The sequence below is a fragment of the Merops nubicus genome, unplaced genomic scaffold, assembly GCF_000691845.1.
Source record: "Merops nubicus isolate BGI_N331 unplaced genomic scaffold, ASM69184v1 scaffold42701, whole genome shotgun sequence".
NCBI lineage: Eukaryota > Metazoa > Chordata > Aves > Coraciiformes > Meropidae > Merops > Merops nubicus.
In genome coordinates, this window is record NW_008588594.1 from 30,846 (window position 1) to 54,142 (window position 23,297).

Below are 23,297 nucleotides of genomic sequence, written 5' to 3' on the forward strand. Positions count from 1 at the left end.
TGGAGGAGTCTGTAGAAAAGTGGATTTAACTCCTACAAGCAGAGAAATTATATGTAATTACATCTGATCTAAATATATAACAAACTCTCAGTCACTCCAGGCTATGTTTATGAACAAAGTCAGTATTAGCGTGCAAAATACAGGGTGATTAAGAGCATTATGAAAGAATATGGTCTGCACCTCTCTTCCTTTTCCCAAGGGAAAAAAAAAAAATATGAAAAATCACTGTTTCTTGGTATATTCACATATTGCTTCCTTTTATATTAGTGAATGGGTAGCATTTCTCCAGTGCTTTATCTGATCCAGTAATAGTGTTCTAAATCATCAAAGAGCATCATCTAAAAATTGAAGAAAATCTAAAATATTTTTTTCACCTTCTTTTGTCTCTAACATCCCTGCTAGCCCATTTCCACTTTTTTTTAACAAACTTGATGCTGCTCAACATCATCATTATTCTGGGCTTGATGCAACTTTCACTGTATGGAGCTAGATCTTTTCATTAAACTTTAACAGTATATGGACATCAGTAACATCAGTCGTGTAGTGTGTGGATCCTCCTGTGGGTCATCCTAATTTCTGACTGTAACTAGTGAACTCTTTGTTTACTTTACATTCATGAGCTTATTTTTTTCCACTGCAGGACTATGTGAAGACTTAAAAGTAATTTTGCAAGGAAAACAACAACGACAACAACAACATACAAGATAAATATTTATGGTATACTGGAAGACAAGAATTAAAAGAGAATGAGCAGTAGATCTACATCGAGCTCTTGCATGGAACATTTTACAGTTCAAAACACATTAGCACAATCAGAAAGATTACATGTTTCTCAAAGTCTAACTGCGCTTTAGGGCAGTTGTTAGACTGTTGAGCATGAGTTGACATGATCAGAAGTAGATTAGTCTGACCTCATGCTGATGTTCCTGAAGACTTAGATGTCTAAATAAAAGCTGGGGTTTGGTAGTTTTTTTCTGTGGCATCAGGGGCATGCTGCCCCTTAAATTTATCCCATATGTTGTCCTGGAGCTCTCCCATAGCTCCCTCCGTTCTTCATCTGTTTGGTCAGTTATGTCCAATGCACTCCTTTCTGGCCAATATGTATTCCACCTTAGTTTTCACCTTTGCAATAGATGTTTTCTCATTATGCTTATGTTTGCTTAAGCACAAGCCAGAGAGCAGTTTAAAAAATGGTGCCTGCTCTAATCAATTCCACGTTTCCACAATCAATAGAGTATCTTGTTTCTCTGTACAGTGCAGCCACAATAGAAGCAGCCCAAATTTAGATATTTTTAGTAGTCCATCAACACTTACTGCATAAAATTTTATGTCTTAGGAAGGACTTTCAACAATATTGCCCATGTGATGTTGTCTGCGGTGTTTTCAAAGTGGGAATGTGAAAAAACAGAAAAACTCTGTCATCTGTAGGACAGCTGACACACCCCACACCTCCCTCCTCCTGTACAGTAAATTACTCTCTACCCGAGAGACAGAGTTGAATCTGTGATCAAATATGAACATCAAACATAAGATGAAAGGTCTCGTTTTACAAGGTATATAAAGGTGTTCTAAGCTTTATTACTTGGAATCATCAGATTCAAAATACATATTATATACTTCATTGCACTAAACTGCTGACCAGTCTACCATAAACAGTGATAAACTTTATTCCTGTTGCTCAGTAGTCTTTCTTTGATTTCTGCTTTCTACCTTCATTATAACAAACAGAATGATTAAGACAAAGATCCAGAAATTAGATCCAGCATTCTGATTAATGATCTTTGAGATGAATTACATGTCTATCTTCATACAAAAGTTTTAAAGTGTCATAATATTAAAACACCTTGTAGTAAAGGTTCATTTTACTATTTTAGCTTGTTATCTAATGTCAACAAATTCACAATAATTCTGTATGTCTATAACTGTTCTTTGACAATTCTCATACCTTGTCCTGCAGTTAGGGAAACCTATTCAGCAACATATGCACAGATTAGTAAGGTACCATCACTCTGAATAAATGACATTTTTTTGATCCTATTGTATGATTGGTTTTGTTATGTTCCTAGATTCATTGTGGACTTGCCTTTCTTGAGAAGCAAAGGAAACACTGTTACAAGTAGTTTTGGTTCTCATGTGGTTTTTTTCCTCAGTTTGCAGGGCAAATTGCATGAGCCATGCAACGTCCCAAGAAAACGGCATAAACCAAAGATGGAAGTATAATGAAAGAAGCTGACATAATTTAAAAAAATCTAATTGCTCTCCTTACCTTTTTTTTTCAATCAAAGAAACACTTGTCCTGGGCATAATTGAAAACTGCTGGAAAGTATTATTAGGGGAAAAACAGTGATTTGTTCTCTTAAGCCAGTACACAAGTTCCTAGAAGTTTTTCCTGCTAAGTTGTGTACTGATTCAATAATAATAATGCTTATGAAGCCTAGAATGCCATTTTCTAATTGTATGTGTGGTGTTTATAATTTCAGCTATATTCAACTACAATTTCAATATTTTATATGAAGAAGAAATGAATTCTTACTTTGCCAAGTTGATGAGTCCAGAAAGACTTTCAGCATCAATTTTGCTGATTTTGTTGCCATCAAGGTGAAGTTCAGTAAGGGATGGGGGAAGCCCTGAAACAGACAATACCACCAAATTACTTTTGCTAAAACTGGATTGTTGTATTTTTTAAAGGACTTTTACAGTCCTTAAGGGTCTTTTACAGTACAAAAGGATTTTTGCTAGGTATGGCCAAGAGCAATTCATTGAATGAAGTGAGGAACAGTCACTATCAGGGAAAATGAAAAATGATAAGCTAGTAACAATTTATTTGTCATGAAATCATAAGGTCATCATAGAACAGTTAACTCTTAAAAAACAGCTAAATTAAATTCTTCTCAGATATGAATTCTGGCCTTCATGATTATCTAAATGGAACATTAATACTGTAAGAGAAAGAGCTGTTATTTTATACAGACTATCCACATATATAAATGTACAAACATTTGACACCTGGCAGAAAATGAGGTTATAAAGATAAAGCAAAAGAATTTTAACATTATTTTACATAGGGCACATACTAGTATGCAAATTCTGTTTATTGGGAAAAAAAAAAAAAATTGGAACCAAATATTTCAACTGTCTGCTGTCCCTCATAGGAACATTTAAAACAGGAAATGTGGGAAAAAAGAAATAAATATTAGCATTAACTTTTAAAAAAATTTCATCTATTTCAAAACAATCTGCTGAAGTATGAATAAATTGAATATAATTTCCTCTGGATTAGAACCATTCTGTTTTGTTTTGAAGAGGTTATGTCAGAGTCATTCTTGTTTTGTAGCAATTTGCAATGAAGTACTTTTAAAAGTAGCAAATGTTTGCTTTGTATAGGAATAGTAGTGTTGTTAGGAACAGTAGTGTTGTACAGGAATAGCAGTGGTTTTGTATAGGAATAGTTTTGGCATCAAACACAAAGACCTGCAGAGGGCTGATTTTATGCTTGTAGAACTTCAGTTAATTCTGCATGAGTTTACATCTGTGTAATGTTGATCAGGCTCACCAGTCAGGGTTGGAGGGTGAAAACCTTCCACCTTATATTTCAGCTATGAGACAAGAAAAGCAAAATAACATAAAATGGCTTACTTTCAACACTCGCTTCTTGTGAAGCTTCTCATAATAGAAAAACAACATTTTCCAAACCAATAAAAATCAACTGACCAAAAAAGTGAAGTATCCAAGTAATTGATACTCTAAGGATAGCCTTAGAAAGTTTCCATAGTATTTTTTTTTCCAGATGTCTAGAAATCTCTATATTATACCTGTGCAAATCTCTGAAGTATTAATTTAATTTCTTACCTTTTGGGATGCTAGTAATGTTGGTGTCCGCGATACGGATGTAGGAGAGCCTCTTCATCCCCTGAAAAGCTCCATTTTCAATACCTGAACTCTTGATTGGATTGGTGCCTAGTTCTGCCAATGAAACATGGTCATGAGTTGTGCTGCAGTGTAAGTACCTATATCCTTCAGGTCAAAGCTAAATTGGACATATCTTTTATTGGAACATTTCTTGGCTTTCTACATAAACTCACTGATTGAACTAAAAACATCATCTTGAAAAAACATAGAGTTGATCTTGTTATAATTTGTCATGCTCGTACCTAAGACAATCACTTGATTCAGTCCATTAAAGACAGCTTTCCTCAACTTGGAGATCTCGTTCTCATGAGCCCGAATCTCCTGAAGGGACTTCGGCATGTTTTCTGGGAGTTCCTTCAGGTTGTTCTTGGAGAGGTAAAGTCTTTCCAGTTTCTTCAGAGGAGCAAAAGCTAATGGGCTGATTTTGCTGATTTTGTTGTTAACAAGTATCAATGCCTGTAGAGTAATAATGAAGGAGATCTCAGATGATCACTAGGGAAATTATTTTAGGAATGAAGCACTTAAAAATTGTTATTCTTTTCTATTGACTTTTGATGGTCAGTCTAGGGAGCTGAACAAAATGCAATGCAGTCCTAAAACAAATAGATTAAGTACTTCTGAAACAGTGAAAGATACAGAGGGCCCACATAATAAATATAACTGTTATTTCATTGCTTAGGTATTTGCAGCTTCTATTAACATTCACAATTTATACCCAAGAATAAGTACAACCCTTCCATCTGAAAGATGTGAAGAACAAGACATTCACATAAAACTATGAGTAGCGGTTCTATTTGTTTAATTTTTTTCTGATTTTGTTTATTCTGAGGATAGTTTTCTATCTTATGCATTATCACACAGTGATGCTAACCAGTTTTTCCTGAACAGAAAATTCTGACTCAATACAGCGAAGGCACAGCCCAGCTTAATAAAATTATGCATATCATCACCTCTTTCCTTTTAGTCTTATAGACTGCACTTACTAGATTTCAGTCTGACAATAGCCTCATTTTTTTCAGAGATATAAACTATTTTTTTTTGTAAGTGTAACTTGGTATGAAAAGGGAGCAATTTGAAGTGTCATACTCTAAGTTCTGCAGTTAGGGATCATGGACCATATCCATTGTGCCTACTGTGTAGGTGCCTAATCAAGTTCTCGGAACAATTGTGATATCTAGACTCAGGGTATCTCTAACTAAATTAGCTCTCTATACAGTCAGGGGAGAAAGGCCTCCAAGAAAGCCCTGTTACCTGTAGCATGTGTTTTCTGTATGCCTCTGAAATGTTACATTGCTGCTAACTCTAATACTGATTAACCAACCATGACATAAAAAGGCAGAAGAAAGTCCCATTCCTGTCAGAACAGTAATGCAACTAATGGAAAGGATTACCGCTATTCATATCCAAATAAATCTTATTATATCATGCGTTTGTCGTCTGCTTATCAGGTGTATATTTCTGCAATTTTGTGCAGTGAATTAGGTAGGTAGAATGGGCTGTATAAATACAGATATAATATCTACTTATTACTAGGCAATAGCTATAGAGCACCTTTGTTCACTAACCCCATTACACTATTTTCAGAAAAAGAATACAGCAGTTGATACTAAACTGCAAATTTTTATCTTGTGTGTACTATAGTTAACATTCAGTGTATTTTAATAATTTTTTATTATTTTCAGATTTATACTTTACTCGGTCTTTTAGAGGAAAAATGAGCATTCAACTCTTCCCAATAAACTAAGTTTTAAAACAGTGCCAAGAAGTGCATCAGCATCTGTGACAGCACATCTCCATCATGAAAACTGAAAGACAGGTCAGAAGATAGTTTAAAATGGTATATGATGTGTGTTTTTTCCCTAATGGACTCCTTTTGCAGATCATCCTGAGCAAAGGAGGCAGTGTGTTCAGTACATGGCTTCACTGAGTACACGTAAAGCTGAGCATATCTGGTTTTAATTTCATATCTTAGCTACCAAGAACACATTTGCAAGAGGAGGGAGGAGAGTTCACTCACAGTTCAGTGAAGTATTTCCCCAAAAATAAGCCTCTCCCAAAATAAATACATTGGTCAGTGACAGCTATGGCCCCAATTCTCTTTTATTCAGGCTTTAGCTATAAGAACTACTGTGCGAACACATGGGGTACACACAGGGTGTGGTTTCCTCAGTGGCCAGAATTGTGATAGAAATGTAGATTTTGCCCATAGTGTAATACAGCTACCTGCACAATGTTAGGACTTGGGAAACATTCTAGTTATGTTGAGTACAGCTTGAATTTTGCAGATGAGTCTTTTTAACTGTTTTTATCATAATAACTGAATAACTGAAGGTCCTATGGCTGTTTTTTGTTTTTTTGTTGTTTTTTTTTTTAATTTTTAAGTTTAGCATGGATTCTTTTCCATAGATCTCTATGTCAACATCCAGTGAGTTTAAACTCATCTCATAAGCACCTGAATTTTTTATCCTGAAACCTGCTTTGTACTGCTTGGTCATTTATTTCAGCTAAAAAATTGCCTTTTTTTTTTTTTTCTATTTGATTTGCTTTAACTTTATTGCCTTTTACATAAAAAATGTGTGGTCTATGATTATAACAGCTGATGATCCAATCTGAAAGATTTTTTTTTTGTGGAAATAGGTAGGTATACATTCAGCTAGGCATGGCAATGTAAATATTCTCTGAGTAGTTGATGTTAAGAGGATTGTTACAGCTCTTCAGAGCAGTTTGACAGATCATGTTATCTTGGGGAAACACACAGAACTGTTGCTTTATTCAAACATCCAGAAAAATTTTTTACTTAGAAATAGTGGTATCTACCAAATGTATGTTTAAAAATACTGATTTTACAGTGGGAATGTATGTATGGTGCTATAAGATGGAAAGGTATCTCAAGTTCTAAACTTTTTTGTACCAAAATATCATTTCCCATTTACAGTCTGCTCTGCAAATCTCTGCTCCTGGTACTTTAAGCCTGCATCATTTTTCCACACTGTTGTGCAGCTGTAAAGAAGAAAAAATAAACGCACACATCAGAATTTGCAAGAGAAGTTTTAGTGTCTCCCAGAGCAGCAGCAAATGATGAGGATAACACACCAGTGTAACACCTGGCCAGTCATACCCTTGGGTTCCTTTCCCACTTCACAATAGGTCTATTATATGCAAGACTTAAAGAACTAAGTTATTAGCCTTGGAGCAATGCTGTTTACTTTCCTCAGAATGTGCCCCGTATGGTTTGCATGTAACAAAAGTCAAAACCAAAACAAAATAAGATAAAATTTAAAACTCAGGGGAATTTAAAGGTCAGTGAAAACAGGAACTGGAGGAGAAAAACCTAGGGAAAACATCTGCAGGCAGTGTTATTGAGGAAGAGATGTTAGGCAAAAACATGCCACATGGACTAGTTATCCTGAATAAACCACAGATGGCATGATGGGGCATTATATTAATCTTGTTAAAGGACATATAAAAATTTTGTATACAGCAATAAGTACTCAGAAAGGAAAATAAAAGTCAACCTGAAAGTGCTGAAGTTGATGGAGCCCTTGGCCACAGCTAGCACTTGTGGTGCTGCTAGAATGAAATGATTTGGCAGAAATCTGACAGACTAGAACTGAGCTACAGGAATTTATACTTCTATTAAAAAATTTATCTTCTTCAATGATTCCATTTTTAGTGGAAGGAAAAAGACATTTTTTAAAAAAAGCAAATGTACTCCCCCTGCCTACCCTCCACTTTCCATTAGAAAAAAAACAAACAAACAAAAGTTGAAGAATATCACCAATTTACAATACAGAAGGCTGAGCACAGAAAAGTACAGTTTTCAGCATGACCTGGTATGGGCGCGAAGCTATTTAGCCATAAAAAAAAAAGCCTTTCTCCCTTTTCACGTATAGTATTTAAACATTGCACGGTTAGCATTGAATCTGTTATAATACTGCACTGTGACAATACCTATGGACCACCTTATCATGACCAGCAGTTTAGGTGTTGTTCAAAGAGAAAAAAAAAATGCAAGCTTTGCTCAAAAAATGGCTTACTTTTTACTGAAACACCTCTGGTATTAGTAGAGTCAGGAAAAAAAAATCACTGTATGACAGGAATAGATGCTGGCTCCATTGAAGTCAGTGGGAGTCTAGCCATTTAGCTCCCTCTGGCCTGGTTTCTACTTCAAATATTTATTTCCCAAACAAAAAGGAGGATTCACAATTCAGGAAAATTTTGGAACACTTGTCAGTAGGCTTTTGTCAAAATACATCCTGACAAACTGTAGAGGGAGCATGTGGCAACCATGTAGGGACTAGCATTGTGGTGTTCTTCCTGGGGCTACCAAGGCTTACATTTTTTGCACTTCCTGGCAGTGGGGAGCAGGGGACTGTATTTTTTGATGTAATCTCATTATATGAGGATCTCAGAGAGTCGTTCTGAGGGGTTTCCATCCCTACTTCTGTTCTTCCTAGTTCACCAGCAGTGAACTGTAAAATGATCAGCAAATAGTTATCAGCCATAATGCACAGTGATACATCTGCTTTGCCAGATGGGGATAGTACTCTTACCTAACATCAAATCTTTAATGATGCATGCGTCCTTCAGGGTTTAAACTGAAAAGCCAGTTCACTGACCCAATGGAATTTATTTAATTTCCTGGGTTATGTATTACATTATTACCTGTTTTTTATTACAGTTCTGCTAGGAACAGTAATGTTTTAAGAATTTTAAGCTCGGGAGTCAGGCATCCAAATAAAAATATTCATAAATTTCATCCTTTTTGTTTGCTTTATGTTTTTAGTTGTTACATCATACTTATAGCCTGGACACAGAGTCAAGATTTTCTGCCAAATGATTAGGAGTAGATATATACTTAGGGGAAGAAAACACCATCACCAAAACCACAGAGTGTTATACCAGGAGACAGAGTCCTACAAAACTAGCATGCTCCTTAAAATCCATTTTAAAAATCTTAAACATTGGTAAACTTGAAGGAAACAAGAACCCCTGAATCCAAGGAGGTCTCTGAACAGAAGTCCAGATGTTATGTCTCCTGAAGGGCCCATGATCTACAGTTAAGGCAGGAAGAAGATAAAGGTATAAAAAAACATGAGGGTACAATTATTCTTTATTTGTTGCTACTTAAATTCATTGGCAAGTTTTTGTAGTAATCCTATCAAATGTAGGATAAAGTAGATATGGCTAAGAAATGCAAGGAAAAAGGGATGACAGAAACAATAAGGAAGAAATAAACGAACTGTGAGGGAAGGAGATGTCAAGTCATTGAAACAACAGCCTGTCAGTATAAACAAAAGAAGACTGAGGAAAGCAGTTTGATCACATCCACAATACCTTGTTGAAAAATCTCACCAAGCCAAGAAGCCTGCTGCAGATACAGTTTGCATAGTGTTTATCTTGCTGATAAGTCTTGTGCAAAATGACTTGCACAGAAGACTGGGGAGCAGTTGCCCCTACATTTTACTACTCCAACAAAATATAATCCTCCTCATGCTCTGCAGTTCTAGTGAACAACTCCATCCTCTCCTTGCCTTGTAAGGCAAACCTTTTGGTCATTCATTTTACCACAATTCACTTGTTTATTGTTATATTCTATAAAATTTCCTTTTTTCATTAGCTTAGTACACTTACTCCAGAATTTGAAGGACCTTAAGTACTTTCTTCTGTTGTTTTCCTCACATGAAAAGTTCTTTACCGCTGCACATATAAAAATGTTTTACATGTATGTCAGGTGTTGCACACTTGCTTCAGTGGAAGGAGAGAGTCTAAGGAAATGACAACTCTCTAAGGGACTGCTGCATTGCATAAATATTAAAATATTTTATTTTCTCAGAATATTTAGAAACCCACATCTGCACCAAGTGTGAAAAAAAAAAAAGAAAAAGTATTTCTCGGTTCTGTTAAGAATGTCTGGCATTCATGATAGTGGGAATACAATTCGGAGGTAGAAACTGGACAGAGATATCTGTGTTTTTTAACAGTATGGTGGTGGCTACTGGTTTTTCATTCAGTGATTTGCCTACATCATCCCTACTTAACTTGTTTTTTAGTTATGCCAGGGAAAAGAGAAAAAAAGTGGTAATGAGTCAGCAGAAGATTTTGGTTTTTTCATTAATATTTTTTGATCTGTTAGGAGCTTTTCTACATCTCTGGAAGAGATGTTCTTAGACATTTCTCCAGTTAATCTGGGCCCTTGTCCTTCTATAAGGAGCTTTCTTTTGATGAAAAGGGAAAGGGGGAAAAAAAAAAAGGAGTGCATGAAGTTCTTCAAATGCAGTATATTATTTTTCCAATGGATATTACCAGAGAGTGTTTCAGTTTATTTGCCCATACATTTAGTGTTAATAATCCCTTAGAATGGATATGGTCATAACCTTCATTCTCAAGTTTAAATATTTTCTATCTTTTGTGTAGGTCTTTTCTTTTGATATAAATACAGCTGGTTTTAGTGCTGTTGTATATACAACCATGTTCCATTTGATTTCAGGCCAACAACACATCCATCTTCATTTGCTATACTAAAACTGTGCCACTGAAAAATTCCTGTTGGAAAAGCATGGAGTCACTATTCCGTTGTTTGTGCTGTTCTTAGTGATCTAATACACAGTAGTTTCTTTTACCTCTTTTTCCAAGTGCCAGGTGTTATAATGGTTTGCTTTGGCTTTGCCACACAGCCTGCAACTGTATCTGCTGTTTTTGTAGACTCCTCCTTCGCTCTGCATGAGGGCTTACTCATGTAGTATTTTGGATTATTGTGTCCATGGGGTCAAAGTACTGTACTCTATCCAGAAATGTCAGTCTGCCTGGAAAATTCTGACAGTTTCATAGAAGATTTTTTTCCTGACTTTTCCAGTAGCGTCTCTCTGATTGTTTTGCCACAGGTCTAAATCATAAACAAGTTTTTTATATAATATCAGACAGTTTTCTGAAACCACAAAACTCAGTCCTTGGCCCTAAAAAAAGACTGTCTTCAATTTTTTTCCCTGTTGTCTCCAGCCTTCTGATAAAAATATCTTTCATTTTCAAATAGTGTTAATAGTCACATTGAGGTTTTACAGTACAACATTAATAACTTAGCCACTTTTTCCTAGATAAATTTAAAGCCATAAACTTATAAAATGCACCGAAACTATTGACTCTGGTGTTTCCTGTCAGGCACCTATCATTTACAGATAAATGTTCCCTTAGTCCTAGTTGCTTGCCATATTTTCACAGCTGCAAATTTTAACAGCTTTTTTATATACTTGGGATAAAAATTTGATACAAAGAATATTTTTTTAGGTACTAATTTCTCTTTCATTTATATTTGTGTGTATTGTGCACTCAGAGCATAAGCAGTCACATTTGTGTTGAAAAAGAAGCCTTGAGAAAATTATAGGTAGATCCTTTCTTTTCTCCTTACTTCATCTGGTTTTTAGTACAAGTTGAACTTGAGGTTCAGCCACCCATCTTGTTCATGAAAATCTCTTCTGAAACTATTACAGCTATGATATGTCTACAGGAATTAGGAAGGAATTTAAAAGGAATATTCAAAAGGAACAAACTGAATATGCTGTTCTATTTTTTTTTTTTTTTCAAAATCTATGCTAATTGGGATTTAAAGCCTTGTTTCCTTAATTGATTAATTTGTGGAAGAGGTTAACTGCAGTTACTGATAACTTTAGATTTTGGAACAATAATACTGATAATTTATGTAAATCTTTCTGTTTTAGTAGAGTATAAGAAGACTAGTAAAGGCTAAGGAGTCTAAAAATTTTTGAACATCACACTGTCAAGTGTAAGACTAACACAAGTCATGTTTATGAGGGAATGTGATCAATGAGCATATATAAGTTAGATATATATCTATATTTATGTATCTCACAGACACATAAATCTCCTTAAAACAAAAGTGACAATGGAGCTCTGTCAACGCTTTTGAATTATATTTCTCTAAAACAAATATTCCCCTTTCACTATGACTCTGAAGAATATTTATATACAAGGTGGGTGATGGGAATCATTCCCAGGTATTACACAAGAATGATGCCTGCTGAGAGTAAAGATGCTGTGTAGTTACATGAATGTACTGCACGCTAAATTATTATTTAAAGGAGGAGATGAGAGGTTCCTTTTTTGTTCTTGAGTAAATCCAGAAAAACTGCATTCTTTTGAAAGTTATTTGTTAAATCTTATGTTACTGTTGTAACAGTTCTGTAACTGTACTACCTTTGGGAGTAAGACAGATGAATAATCTCTTCCCTGAAGAGTTACCTATTTAATTCACTACTATTTTATATCTGCTGAAATAAAAGAAAGAAAAACAATTCATAGAGTTAACCTCAACGAAATTACATCGCAGTTTAACTCACAGCAGGATTAACAGAGACCTGAGCTGAGTGCCAAGCAGGCAGAAGTCACTGGTGGCAGTGCTTTTCATCTGCAGTACTATGCTCTGACTCATTTCATGCAGTATCACGAAGAAGAATTGTGGAAAGATTAATTTCACTGAGAATATTTTTATCTTTTTTTATCACCTTGCAGAAAATCTTCACTGAAAACACAAGACCTCTCTCAAGGGTGGAACAAAACCAAAACAAGTGAACAGGAATTAGGGTGTTGAATCTGTTCAGTAGGCAAGCAGAGGAATTAAAAAAAAAAAAAATCTGGGGCACAAGTCATCTCATTCTATACCTAAATCAAGGTAAATGTGATGTAGAAGTACCTGCTGCTCTTTGTGCACTGAAGAGGTTATCTATGTAACTAGCCTAAGCAAAGACACATATGCTAAAATTAGGTGACATGAACCTCATAATGATTTACTCATGAAGTTGCATCTGCTATGCATAGACTGGCATTATGCTTATTCCTAGAAGTTCCTAAAATTTTCTTCCTGGTGTTTAAAACAAAAATTAAAGAGGGAATTTGGAAGAAATTAAGAAGATAAATGTTTATAGGGAGTTTTGCTTTGTTTTGTTTTGTTTTTCTCCCACGTATGAATGCTGTATGCAGATTCTTATTTGAATCAGTGCTTGTTTGCATGACGGCATTGACATCATGAAGGGAAAGAAAGTGGGAGCTGGCTTCTGGGTTGTGAATGAAAACAACAGAATAGAAAGAGGATGTGAAGAGCTAGGAAACCAAAGGCAAGCAGTTTATATTGGTTATAATCAAAAGGATCTAATGGAATAAGACACAGAATAAACAGTTAGTGAAAGGCTAGAAAAATAATATTTTCAGAAATATGTCTAAGCTGGGGTATTCCTTTCAAAGGCTGAGAAGACAGGCTTTTTCTGTTTGAGAAAGAAAGAGATATTTCAACAAACTGAGTCAAAACTATAAGGCATGAATTGTAAACTGAAAGAAAGTATAGAAATAAGGGAGGAGAACCTCAGACAGAGAAACTAAAATTTGGAAACAGAGGAAAGTAGTTGTCTGATGGAAACTTGGAAAAGAAGAGGTGAACCAGAAAAAAAAAAGGCAGTCACAGAAACCAGGGAAGGAAAATATTTCAGCAAAGAGGAAAACAGACAGCAATATTGGAAGAGACTGGCAGGTAAAAGAGGATGAATATGGAGTTCTGCTAGGAGAAGGTTATTGCAAAAACACCATTTCGTTGTAGAATTAAAATTAGTACAGAGAAACTGCTGACAAACATGGTATAAACAAATCTCCACAAGCTCAGAAGTAGGAGGTGAAGTAATACAGCAATAAGTGAACAAGGTGGAAGGTTTGAGATGCATCTGCTCTTTAAATAGAATAAACCAAGTCACTGTGCCAAAGGGACTACAAACACATATAAATAGGTTATGGAAGTTATGACAAAGATCTGGAGACTGAATGGTCAGGGAACAGGTATGAAGAGCTGAAAAGAGGTGAGAAAATTCTGTGGTATTAGAAGAGAGAGAGTTTGCAGAAGAAGAATAGGAAAGGAAAAAGAAATAGGCTGGTCTGATAGAGGAAGATCACAAAGTATTTCATCAGTTTTCCTTAAAAAAAAAAATGAGAACAGGCCAAACCCATTTTTTCCTTCTCTCTCTCTCTCTTTTTTTTTTTTTTTCAAAATGCTAGTTCATTTATTCACTTACATGAAGGTTCTTCAAGTTCTTGAAATCTCCTTCTTTGATTTCAGTGATTTTGTTGTTCTGTAAGTCCAGTAGAGTTGTGTCAGGAGGAAGGTCTTTTGGCACTTTTTCCAGACCTAAGGACAGTGAGGAGAATAAACAACTGACTCTGAAAGAAATTCTAAATATGGATCAGTACTATTCTTAGCAGCATTTACCTTTCAGTAAACATGATTTCTAGAACCAATTTCCTGATAAAGCTTATGAAGACTTATCTGAAAGTATTTCTGTTTCCAGCCAGTAAAAGAGAGGTTTATTTTGCTATGTCAAATCAAAATTTATTTATTCACATCTCCATTATGTCTTTTTTTTTCTGAGAACATATCTGAGTTATAGCCTGAAGCAAAGGTTTGTTTAGGAAAATTATTTCTAATACATTTAATGGCACTGAATTGTGTGAATAAAAATTGTTTTCAGAAAGTTGTATGGTATTTATTAATTTCACAGTGTCTTAGCTTTTGTGGACAGAGAACATTTCCTGCTATTTAAAAGGTATTAGTCTTTTTTTAAAAAAAAGTATGATAGTCAATCATATTTTTTTCCAGAAAAAAATGTTGTTTGACAGTAACTGGATGACTTGAATTAAAGTCCACCTTAAAAAACAAAAAATCCACCTCCCCCATTTTCTTGCATTTGAAACTATGTCCAAGTTTTCTGGAGAAAAAATCTCTTGGTTTCACTACAGCTGCCAAAAGAACATCAGACAGTTTAAATTAAAGACTCTCTTTGGGACTATTTTCTGAATAGCTGATATGTAAGTCTGATGAAGTCATGGAAATGAAATTATTTAGTGTTAAATAACACTTGCCTTACCCAGCTTTCCTTTCATACTGTGACTTGGAATAGAGAAAATCTTTTATAGTAATTCTGATTTACCACAAAATTAAAATGATCTTTCCTAACTAGTCGTCTTTTTTTTTTTTTTTTTTTTTTTTTAACAGAATGTGAAATGCCAAATAGATGCTTGGTAGGAAAAATTTATAGACATTAATAAAGTCTCTATATAACAGAAGTGGAATTCCCTGGCTAGAACAGTCTTTTTGCCAGCAAAGGTTTTAACAAATATTTCTCAAGTTACATTTGAAGTCTCCTGGGAAAGATGTCTCTGCAAGTGTCACCAGTGTTTCCCCAGTATGGTGGTGGACTTCATAATGTTCTCAGCTGAAAGATAAATAACTATATATGTTATCTTTTTAAACCTATATATTTTAGTTCAAGCGTGTCATTGCAAGCACAGTGAGATAGGCATGCCCAGAGATAAAATATGCTTTGCCCACAAAGGTTGTAGAATCCCCATCCTTGAAGATATTAAAAAGTTGACTAGACATAGCCCGAAGCAACCTGGTCTAGCTGACCTTGTTTAGAAGGGGTGTGGATTAAGCAATCTCAAGAGCTGACCTCCAAGCTCAACAATTCTATGATTCTGTGTTTAATGTTCATCACAAATAGAAATGTTTTCACATCTGGAATGTAGGTTTCCCTGTCAAAATCCAATGTTAATCAAATCTTCTCTTTCAATCATTTTTAGAATATAAATACATATATGTAGAGTAAAAAGATGGTTGGCTTTCATTTGGAAGTATTATGGCAAGCCATGAAAGGAAATATATGTTTGGTACTATATTTAATCCTTTTAGCCTAAATAAAGAGCACTATACTATAGTTACTAATTTAAAACTTTACCATAAACTCTAGAGGGACCACAATGAAGTGTACTGCAGATTTTTACTACAAGTAATGGCACACTAAGAATTCATTACAGATTTGCTCATATTCTTAAAAATACTTGCATGCAGATGAGGCCTCTAATTCATCTTAAGGTGCCTGGTTGGAATCTTCCAAAGCACAGATCCCGTTGGTGTTTCTTACCGGTGTTCAGTGCTCAGCAAATTCTTAAAACAAGATTGGGTTTCTCTTTATCTATATATGGGTGCAGGACACCTAAGCTTTTGAAAAGCGTTTGCTTCCTTTAATCTTACTTTTGAAGTGGTAATATTAGTCTGAATAGAACAAATTCTGATAATGTCCTATCATTAAAAAAGTTTGGTTTCTGAATTTAAAAAACATCCTAGCCACTCTTTCAAATTTATTTTCCCACCTATAAGTTCTCTAATATTAGCTTAAAAAAAAAAAGAGTAAAATATTTGTGTCTGGTATTTATTAAAACTGAGTAAAATGTACATTAACCAGGCTGAGTTTTAAACAGACCAGTATCAAAAAGTTTTAAAAGCAGAATCATCCACCCTAAGATGAGTTAGCAAAAACCTCCACCATACATAAAATGACAAGAACCAAATCTCACATCTCGTTCCGTTTACCTTACTGATATCCAATACATAAATAAACGACTCAGATCAAGATCCCTCATATCGCTAAAATAACCTTTCCTCATTCAGACATGGACTGCATTTTAACTGAGGGCAGTTGCAAAACCTTTATTACTTTCAGAAGTGTAGGACTAGAGTTCCAAATATACAAAAATGTGATACTGTATAATTTGTATGTTGGTTGTCTTTGGGCAGTTTTTGTACACAGTGGACAGGAATGATATCAGCAACTAAAAATTCTTTCCCAAAAAGCAACTTTTTTCAAGATCATAAATTTGTTAAAGACATTCTTATAGTCTAGCAACTTTAATAGAATTTTTTACATATAAATTAAAAAAATAATTAATTATTTGTATTCCAAGTAATATTACTAAATTCTGGTTGTCAGTAATTTTATATTAGTAGATTGGTATCTGTAAATAAGTGTTTGTGGCAGAAAATAGGTCACGTTAGATCTATACAGCTGGCCTTTATGTGATGCCCTTAGAACATGCTTTGTAAGAACACTTGGATCACTATTGGAGGGATAATTTGTGAGAAACTAAGCTTCAAACTTAATTCCAAACTGTACATTTCAAGCTTCAAATATCAGTTTCTAATAGGTAAAGTGTTATCCCTGAACAAGGTAGAACTGATAATTTCTCAAAGCAATGAACTTAAATTTAAAATGTTTCATATTACAACAATAAGATAAATTTAATCATCAAATGTCCTTTTGTGAAAAGTGATTTATAAAAGCTTCCTATCTTGTACTAGAAAATGAAGAATGTCTCATCTATAGTATATATTTCCTACAGCTGTTTTTTCAACTTTTTCAGAAAACTGCTATAGAAATTATATGTGATTTCTTTTTCTTAGCTTTTCTGAGTTTTGAAGAGCATAGCATAGAGGAATACAGGATGCATCCTGGGTGCTGGAGAGACATTGCATTATCATTAAGCAGTTTAGTACATCCTCCAGCTGAAAGCTACATCAGCTGGAGCTCTCCAGTGTAGGAAGAATTTATAAATGGGTGGATCTGGATACTGTCTTGTAAAATGAGCAGCTAAATAATTCAGGGATAAACTGTGTTTGAGGTGTGAAGTAAATCCAGGTGTTTCAGCACTTGTCACACCTACATTAACTTCAAGAGCTGTGCTCCAGCTTGCAGGTCCAGATCTCTACATAGGTAGATGTACCTACAGATAGACACATGTAGGAGGAGCATTTGTGTAGGGCAAACTAGTCCCTGTGCTGGAGATTCCCTGCCTGGAGAGCAAACCTTTCTGGTCTTTCTGGTCAGGACAGGTCAACAGACAGCCAGTTCAGAAGAATGGGTGAACTTGAACTAACATTACAGCATGACAGAATTTGAATTGAATTGAGAAAATTGTAATCCCAGTAGAAATTGAAATGGCTCTTGGCTCCTGAGATAGAATTACTACTTCCCAGGAGGATTTTTTGATTCCTCTGTCTGGGAGACTGTGAAGTTTAGAGGGGAACTGTGGGCCGTTCTTACCATTAATTTCTGAGAAACTCAAGTGATGCCCATACACTTCCGAAGCCACATTGTACAGTATGACTCCAGGTCCACCTAGAAACGCCTTCAAGTGAAATTTATGCAAAACCAAGTGAAAGGGGAACTGATGTTGGAAAACATCACCTCCCAATCATTTTAAGAAGAGTTTACACAAGTATTCCAACTCTTAACTGTGATCTTTCAACATTAAAGCCTGCTTCTTAAAAAGCCCTATGAAAATCTCTTACAGCAGTCTTTATATGTGAATAATCAGTGTACACAATTTGATATTTGGTCCCCTGGAAATATTTCAGGCCTAAAGTTAACTTATAACTGATTAGAGATTTAGATTCTGCTTCCTTTCTCAGAGTACATTACATTGAAACTACACGCCTTTATTTTAGTTGAACAAAGCTAAGTTGGTTATTTACATTGGTAAATACATTTTTTAAATTCTACTTAGTCATAAATATGTAGAAATGGTATAGCTCCACCCTTCCAAAACTCTTGTTTATACTGAAATTAAAAGCCTAAAGATACTGGAAATATAAGTGCTTTAATAAACCAGTTCATGTATACTTATTAAAAAAAGACTAAGTTTATTTGCACTATAACTTTTATTTGGGAGAAATCATGACGTCCTAATAGAAGCTGAACAGCCATCAATTCCTACAGCACAGGTCAGATCTGTACTACTCTCTGCATATTTCTATTAGTAGAAATTCCCTTCTGTTCTACATTGTCAACCTGTAGCACTCAACTATTCCCACCAGTGTACATGTAAGTCTGTAAAAATGCATGAATATTAAAATACATAAAGAACAGCACGCACTCTAGGACTGCAAAATGTGGGGGGAAAATGTGTAAGTGGGCTTGAAATATTTCCTTCTGTTAGTCAAGATCAGCTGAATTTTTATTATCCCTGGTAGAAATTTTCCTAACTTTCTCTTACATTAGTTACTACACCACAGATTTTTTTAATAACTAGCACAATCAAAACGTATTCATGAAAATCCATCAGAGACAGATCATCAATGTATTTCATGCAAACAACAAGGGTGCACACTGATTTTTGGAAGCCCTAAAAAGCTCATCTGCAGTCACCAAGAAGGTATTTGTGGGAGGAGAGGTTAACAGGAATGGCTCCTTCAATGGGAAGATGGAGAAGAAGGTAAGTGCAGAAATCAGACTTGTTCCTGTGGAATCCCGTCTATGTGGGATATAGTTTTTTTCTCATAATTTCTTAAGCAAATTGCAGTATCTGGCAGTTTAACTCTGATTGCCTCACATCCTGGTGAGGACAGAAGGCTGATGGGGCTGGATATTTTGTGAGACCAGAAATAAGGCAGAGCCAAGGTTGGTCTAACTCAGCCCTTTCCCAGTCCCTCAGAGAGCAGCAATCAATCAGTGGCTAGCCATCTCCCGTGTAGCAGTGCACCAGCCTAACTAGCACATCCTGCCATTTAGCCAGCCAAACAGATGTAGGAGATGTAGCAAGGATTTGGGAATAGTGTGAGGACTAAGGGAGGTTAGGAGTTTTGGCATACAAGACAGGCTTTATTACTTTTACAACTGAGGGAATAACCTGCTCAGTGACAGAAGCTGTGATCAAGCAGCCATGGAGTTGTTTAACCCCCAAAAGGGAGAAAGGTGGCTTTTGAATCCTTCTCTCTATGAAGGGGTTTCAGTCCACTGATCCAGTTTCTCAGAAGTGAGAGCCACAAGTTAGTCTGCAACTTGGCATAAAGCCATGTTTCTGCTGAAGCCATACGACTGTGCAGAAAAGGAATGCAAGATTTATGGGGCCAGTGAGGGAGACTAAGCAAATGGCAGTTGGAGTCTATAGTCCAGAGATGAAGACACTTCCCTGAGAACTGCAGCCTTGCAACACTGACACCACATAGTCAAAATAGCAAGTATGTGAACAGTGCCAATTATAAACAACTTTAACAACACAACAGGGCTTGTGGGCTTGATTTTTTTTCTGTGCTTGTTTGGGGTATTTTTTTCCTTCACTTACCCATTTTACAACAAGCAGGGATGGGTCTTTTTCTTCTGAATAAATCTTCCCTTCCTCAGCCAGAGAGAAGAGGCCAAAAGACAGAGAGACATCTGAACGTTGTACATGTGATACATGTGTTATTACATTGCAACACTCAATGTGATTATTATCACAGAGGCCATAAAATGGGGCTCTTTTCAAGACTCCTTCAATTTCCACAAGCAGCTGCTGCCAGCTGAGGAATTTGGGCTGTGCTACATGTAATTCCCAGCGGCTGCTCCCCCAGCCTTTCTCTCCAGCTGCTGCCTGCACTGCTTGTGTGTGCTGCTGTGTGCTCTCCCCTGCTCCAAGCTCAGCTCTGCCTCAAACCACTGAAAGCAGCAACCCTCCCAGGAGGGAATGCCCTTAGTAAGGCCCTGAGTGGACTCTGGGGCAAATGAGGTGAACAGCAAATTTAAGGGGTCAGAATACTTAGTCACAGAAAATAACAGGACTCAAGGGCTTCGTTTGGGAAGGATGGCAAGGAGCTTAACACAGCTTTGAATGCTTTGACTTAGAAAAGTTCACTGACACTTTCCCAGGCTATGCGCTTCAGTATTTACTGGAACTTCTTCTCTATTGTGTGGGAGTGCAAATAGGAGTAATTTCATTTTTTACATCCTACCATCCATAAAATAAGAAAAAATTGTCTTTCTCTACAGAGAAGTATCTGCAGCCTCCTTTTCTCTCTCACTTTCAAGGTAAAACACTGTTTTCCACCTTCCCCTTGCTTGCTATGACATCAGCAGTATTTTTTTCCTAAGAGATATAAAAAAGCTGTGTCCATTGAAATGCATGAGGCTCTTAAAACGCATCTTCTTAAAGGTGATTTACAACCATTTTTCAGACTTTTTTCCTGCTCTTCTGTCTATATAGACTCATCTTCCATTAAGATCTATTATGGACTTATTTTAATCACAGATTATTATTTTTGTATACCTCTGACTCTTCCCAAAGGAAAGAACAAGAAACTGAACTTCATCCCCTGCTGAGGTGGCCTCTCACAAAGGCAGACCTACTGATATGTTACTACACTGTTTCTTTTTCCAAACATTTACAGCACTGCTTCCCAGAACAGAGTGAGGAACACAGAAAAATAGAAACAAATTTGCACATTGTGATCAAAAGCATAATTGTCCATTGTGATAGGTGTAATAATTATAAAGGCCCTAGCAAAAGTTTAAAAATTAATGCATTAACTGCTTTTTTCCATTTTCACCCACTCTGTGTAGTGAACGCATGTTTCAAAGTCTAACGGATATTGCAGCTACAGATGTTATCAATTATTTTTCAGTGCTAGTCACATTTTAGGTACAGATAGATTCAGCTTCCTGGCTCCAAAGGCTAATGCCTAAGAGTAATAGTGCATTCTTGAAACTAAAAATTGAGCAATATCTATTTCTGTGTTCTTTCTAACTGACTTTTAATTTCAAAGATCTGGAAGGTATATGCCTTCTCAAGAAGCACTAAAGTATTTTAGAAAGGCAGAAGAATAGTCAGAAATAAACATGAGACTTCAGGAATTAAGGCATTAAATTTTAAAAAAAAAAAAAAAATCTAGTATTCTGAGTTTTCTCAACTCCTAGAATTGCCAGCTTTGCTTTTCCCACTGTCATGGTTAGAGATATAAAACATCCCATCAGAGAACAGCAACTGCCCTGTATGATTCATACAATCTGCCGGCTCCAGGTGCATAATGGCTTTAGTCAAATTGGACGCAATGCAGATGTACTATCTAAAAGTACTCATGCATTAGGGTGAAACATTTACTTCTTATGAGTATTTTATAGTAGTCAGAAAAGAGTATTTCAGTGACTCAGAAAAATTAGTATTATCTAAAAAATTACATTTTCAATGGTCCTTTGGAGTAACATAATTTGATATTTGCCTGTTTCACAGTTTAAGCAGCAGGCAAGAGATGACAACTTCAGGATATCTCCCTCAATCTTTAATTTAGGATTTACCAGAATTAGCACTAACATCATGCAGTAGCCATAAAGAGTCATTTGCGGGGGGATCTCTGGTTTCACGTAAATTTACCCCTTCCTGTTCTGACCACACGGTCATCGCAGCCCTAGTTTTATTATGACCTGAGGGCGGAGACATGTTCCTGGTTATTTTGGGTACTTCTAAACATAACATGGCCATTTGTCATAAATATTGCAGGATTGTTTTCAACCTACTTTCCTGTAAACAAACAATGGAAGGAGCTGCTGTGACTGTGTCTGGACATAGTGAATAACATTTAAATAAATTTTGGAAGAGAGTTGCCTGACTGAACTGAAGAGTCTGCATACCTGCTAGCTCCCTCTTTCTACTATATGATGTTGCAGATATCCTTGTAACTAATAGATTTTTTTTTTATTATTATTTAGTTCTTTTGCTACTCATCTTCCCCAAGTCACTTGTCACTGTAACAGTCATCTCCAGCCCAGAGGACGTAACCTCTCTGCCAAAGAGTAAAAGAATAAAGAAGAGAAAATAAATTTGGCCCTCTAACCCTGAAAAAAAGTAAATTTTACCTTAAGTTCCTTCTTCCTTTTTCCTTTCCTGAATCTGAAACTTTCTATACAACTCCTTTTTAAAACTTTTCTTCTGTAGTTGAACTTGAAAAAAGAAGATTTTCCCATTCATGTCCATACCATCCCTTCTTTTTATTTTCTGGGCTTCTGCTAATATACAAACTTTATTACAGTGTTTGCTTTCCTTTCCCATTCTTCCTTCCTAAAGGAAAAGTACAATCTTCCCAGGTGTGGAAATCAAAGCTGGAGACCTAGTTGAAGTTACAGAAAGAAATTACATCAGAGCTAAATGATAACATAGCTTTCTGGTCCTGTTTGGTTAACTCACTTAGGCCTTTTCTCTTCCATCTCTTAGGTAGAAATATTCAGCAGAGAGTTTGGATCCTGAACCACTACAAACACACTTTTTCCACGTAACCCTTATAATATGAATTCATTGAGAGCCTGTGTAGTTCCTGAGGCCCACACGGAAGCAGTGGAAGGGAAAACATGCAGTCCAGCATAGGAACCGAGGTAATCCTAGGCTTTCACATTTTAAGTGATGAAGGAGGTGCAGGCAAAAAAAAAAAAAAAAATGGTTCTGGGATAACCTATTGCACGTTTCTATTGTGCTGATGTGGTATTACATAACCAGACTGTAGCCACATTTACACTTGCATGTTTTAAGTACTGTAGGATTTCTATAAACAATCTGTCCATTTGCTGTTTTGCCATTAAATCCCTAAAGTTGCTATGCAATTAGGTGGGCAGAAAAGATTCCTTCTTTTCTCTGTTTTTTAAAATATTAATATTTATTGCAATCCTTTTCTTATTGAAATTAAAACTACAAACATCCTCTCCTTAGCAGATTTTTGTAGCAACTCCAAGCACTCCAAATATATCCCAAGAAACAAA

General features: G+C 35.8%; 1 protein-coding gene across 1 annotated transcript in view; it reads right to left on the minus strand.

The window, feature by feature from the left end:
- DCN (decorin) overlaps positions 1-23,297 on the minus strand; it is a 38,499-nt gene that overhangs the window by 3,657 nt on the left and 11,545 nt on the right. The window contains exons 3-6 of the mRNA XM_008949295.1: positions 13,980-14,092; positions 4,152-4,365; positions 3,850-3,963; positions 2,534-2,627 (exon numbers count right to left, since the gene is read on the minus strand). Of these exons, the coding sequence (XP_008947543.1) occupies positions 2,534-2,627; positions 3,850-3,963; positions 4,152-4,365; positions 13,980-14,092 (535 nt within the window). The remainder of the gene's footprint in view (positions 1-2,533; positions 2,628-3,849; positions 3,964-4,151; positions 4,366-13,979; positions 14,093-23,297) is intronic.